General features: G+C 44.5%; 1 protein-coding gene across 1 annotated transcript; it reads left to right on the top strand.

Moving 5' to 3' along the window:
• The first annotated feature begins 1227 nt into the window (after positions 1 to 1227).
• On the top strand, positions 1228 to 3610 carry HSPA2 (heat shock protein family A (Hsp70) member 2). The gene has a single exon (XM_081968312.1). It carries the CDS (start codon positions 1345 to 1347, stop codon positions 3250 to 3252), a length of 1908 nt encoding a protein of 635 aa, XP_081824438.1. The 5' UTR covers positions 1228 to 1344; the 3' UTR covers positions 3253 to 3610.
• Positions 3611 to 3847: the final 237 nt, after the last annotated feature.

The following is a 3847-nucleotide window of genomic DNA, read 5'->3' on the forward strand; positions in this document are numbered from 1 at the left end:
GTGCACTGTGTGAAAAATCTTATTTCTTTTGAAGATACTTTCAGTAAACCTGAGATCTATTACTATTAAATACACTAAAATGTGAAATCATATCTGACAATTCTGATTAGTGTTACCCTTCATACACATTGAGTTCTTCCCAAGGACCTAGGATATCTTCATGTAGCAGTATTCATGCAGATCCAAGCAGGATGGCCTTTTGTAATTGAAAGATATTTTGCCAATGCAGATTTTGTAATGCTGCCTATTTGGGGGGGAGGGATATGGCACCCAGTGCACCGATATCCACTGTTATTATTATCACTTTTTCAAAGTAGATGTTTGGTAAACTAAATATTAAAATAATATTTTCTATTATTTCAGAACTAAATATTCCTGCCTATTTTCTCTACACAACTCTCTGGAGGGTTGGGCTAGGGGGGAGGGAGCTGCTCAAGGTCACCCAGCCAGGGAAACCCAGGACAAACTGTCTCCAGTCCTCTAGATCAGAACCTGAACCACTAAACTTGCTCTCTCTATATATTCTGAAGAAGTGGAAAAATAGTTATTTTCTATACTTAAAAAACCCCTGCATGAACCGATAAACTTGCTTAAAAAAAGACCTACGTGTTTGTGATTGATACATTAGTTTGATATAAAGGAAGACCCATAACTTTTCAGTCAATAATAATAGCGCGTGAGGGGAAGCAAACTCAGTAGTATACGCTCAGAAGCAATGCTGCGACTGGGCCCTGAGTCTCGACATGATGGCTCAAGTTTATTTTGAGATAGTTCAGTCATTTTCCCGTTAGGGAGCTGACTTTTTCCTCAGATAATTCCCCCCCCCCAACGGTTCCTCCTACTCCAGCCGGCAGACAACGCCCCCTTCCCCCGTGCGCGCCCCGAATCTTCCAGGCGCCGCTAGAAGGGAAGGGCTGAACCCCGAAAGTAACCTAAACATACGAGTTTAACCACTCGAGTCACTAGAGGGAAGGGCGTAACGGCCTCCCTAAAGGCGGTTCCAGACCGCCCAAGGAGAGGGCCCCGAATCTTTATTGGTCGCTGGTGACATCAATCCTTCTAGTCGGAGCGCGCCTCCTCTGGAAATTTCTAACTGTGACGGAAGAAGGGGCAAGGACATACCAAAGGGATTGGTTAGAGATCGGTAAAGAATGACGTGATTGGGCGATTGGCTTCTGGCAGATTCCAGAAGCCGACTCACTGCGAGTATAAAAGGAAGCTGAGGCGAACGCAACGGCAAATCGCTAAGGTTGTCCGTTGTTGGCGTTTAACGACTGGCTCCTGAAAACTTTCATTTTAATCCTCGAAGTTTTAGAGGGATATCTTGCTCGCGTTCCTGCAACTATGTCGGCCAAAGCGCCTGCCATAGGCATTGACTTGGGCACCACGTACTCCTGCGTCGGAGTTTTCCAGCACGGGAAAGTGGAGATTATCGCCAACGACCAAGGCAACCGCACCACACCGAGCTATGTTGCCTTTACCGACACTGAACGCCTCATCGGAGATGCAGCCAAGAATCAAGTGGCTATGAATCCCAACAACACCATTTTTGATGCCAAGCGTCTCATTGGCCGCAAATTTGATGACCCAACGGTGCAGTCCGATATGAAGCACTGGCCTTTCCGTGTGGTGAGTGAAGGTGGGAAGCCCAAGGTGCAAGTCGAGCACAAGGGTGAGAGTAAGTCCTTCTTTCCTGAAGAAATTTCCTCTATGGTATTGACCAAAATGAAGGAAATAGCCGAGGCTTACCTGGGTTGCAAAGTCCAGAGTGCTGTGATTACTGTACCTGCCTACTTCAATGACTCCCAACGCCAAGCCACTAAAGATGCAGGTACCATTACAGGTCTCAATGTATTGCGCATCATTAATGAGCCCACGGCTGCTGCCATTGCCTATGGTTTGGATAAAAAAGGGAGTAGAGCCGGTGAGAAGAATGTTCTGATCTTTGACTTGGGTGGTGGCACATTTGATGTTTCCATTTTGACCATCGAAGATGGCATCTTTGAAGTGAAATCTACTGCTGGAGATACCCACTTGGGTGGGGAGGACTTTGACAATCGCATGGTGAGTCACTTTGTGGAGGAATTCAAGCGCAAGCATAAGCGTGACATTGCTGGCAACAAGCGAGCAGTTCGACGGCTCCGCACAGCCTGTGAGAGAGCCAAACGTACCCTGAGCTCCTCCACTCAGGCTTCTATTGAAATTGACTCATTATTTGATGGCATTGATTTCTATACATCCATTACCCGTGCTCGCTTTGAGGAGCTCAATGCTGATCTCTTCCGTGGTACTCTTGAACCTGTGGAGAAGGCTCTTCGTGATGCTAAGCTAGACAAAGGACAAATTAATGAAATTGTTCTGGTTGGTGGCTCAACTCGTATTCCCAAGATCCAAAAGTTGCTCCAAGACTTCTTTAATGGAAAAGAGCTAAACAAAAGCATAAATCCTGATGAAGCTGTGGCATATGGGGCTGCTGTGCAGGCTGCTATTCTGATGGGTGACAAATCAGAAAATGTACAAGACCTGCTGCTGCTTGATGTAGCACCACTTTCTCTGGGTATTGAGACTGCTGGTGGTGTGATGACTGCCTTAATCAAGCGCAACACAACTATTCCCACCAAGCAAACCCAGACCTTCACTACCTATTCAGATAACCAGAGTAGTGTGCTAGTACAAGTATATGAGGGTGAGAGAGCCATGACCAAGGACAACAATCTGCTGGGCAAGTTTGACCTGACGGGTATTCCACCTGCACCTCGTGGTGTGCCCCAAATTGAAGTGACATTTGACATAGATGCAAATGGTATCCTCAATGTTACTGCAGTGGACAAGAGCACAGGAAAAGAGAACAAGATCACAATAACTAATGACAAAGGCCGCCTCAGCAAAGATGACATTGACCGCATGGTGCAAGAAGCAGAGCGTTACAAGGCAGAGGATGAGGCTAACCGAGAACGAGTTGTTTCCAAAAATGCCCTGGAATCCTATGCATACAACATCAAGCAGACTGTGGAGGATGACAAGCTGAAAGGCAAGATTAGTGAGCAAGACAAGCAGAGGGTGCTTGAAAAGTGCCAAGAGGTGATCAACTGGCTCGATCGAAACCAGATGGCTGAGAAGGAAGAATTTGAGCATAAGCAGAAGGAGCTAGAGAAGCTTTGTAACCCCATCATTGCCAAATTATACCAGGGTGCTGGAGCTGCAGGTGCTGGTGCTCCAGGTGGTGGTCCCACTATTGAAGAAGTGGATTAAGCCACCATGGGCTAGACTGTATGAGCAATTGCCATCTGCTCTACTCTTTCCCCATGGAGTCTGTGGGTGTGTAAGGGAGGAGGTATTATCCTGCTGTCTACTTTATTGGAAAGCATTGCCAGCTCATTTTGTTGCAGATAATGTTTGTCTTAGTATTAAGATATCTATGCTAGTTGGAGGATGTTTGGTTTTTATGTTCACTGTTGTAAATATCTACTTGAGCATTACGATTGAGGGAAGAACATTTCAGAAGAGTATGGAGAGTGTTAACATTTAAAAAAAAGCCTTATGTTATTTTTTGGCAACTTTTTGGTCTGATTATTTTGAAATTTTGGTAATAAAAGTTATTTGAAGCATATGTTTCCTTTTCCCTCCTTTCTTTCTTAGTGTAAGTTTTTAATAGGATGGAGGGAATTCTACATGTTGCTTTTACTTGACAGTAAGAGCTATAATGGGCAAGAGATTAAATATTTTATCATGTACTGATGTTAAAATATATTGCAGGTAGGATATTTTCATGAGGTTTTGAATTAATTTTCAGAATGCACTGTATGACATAAATTTACTACTAAGCAGAAATTTGATAGGTAGAAGG

The sequence above is a fragment of the Natrix helvetica genome, assembly GCF_964273705.1.
Source record: "Natrix helvetica genome assembly, chromosome: 1".
In the NCBI taxonomy this organism is placed as follows: Eukaryota; Metazoa; Chordata; class Lepidosauria; order Squamata; family Natricidae; genus Natrix; species Natrix helvetica.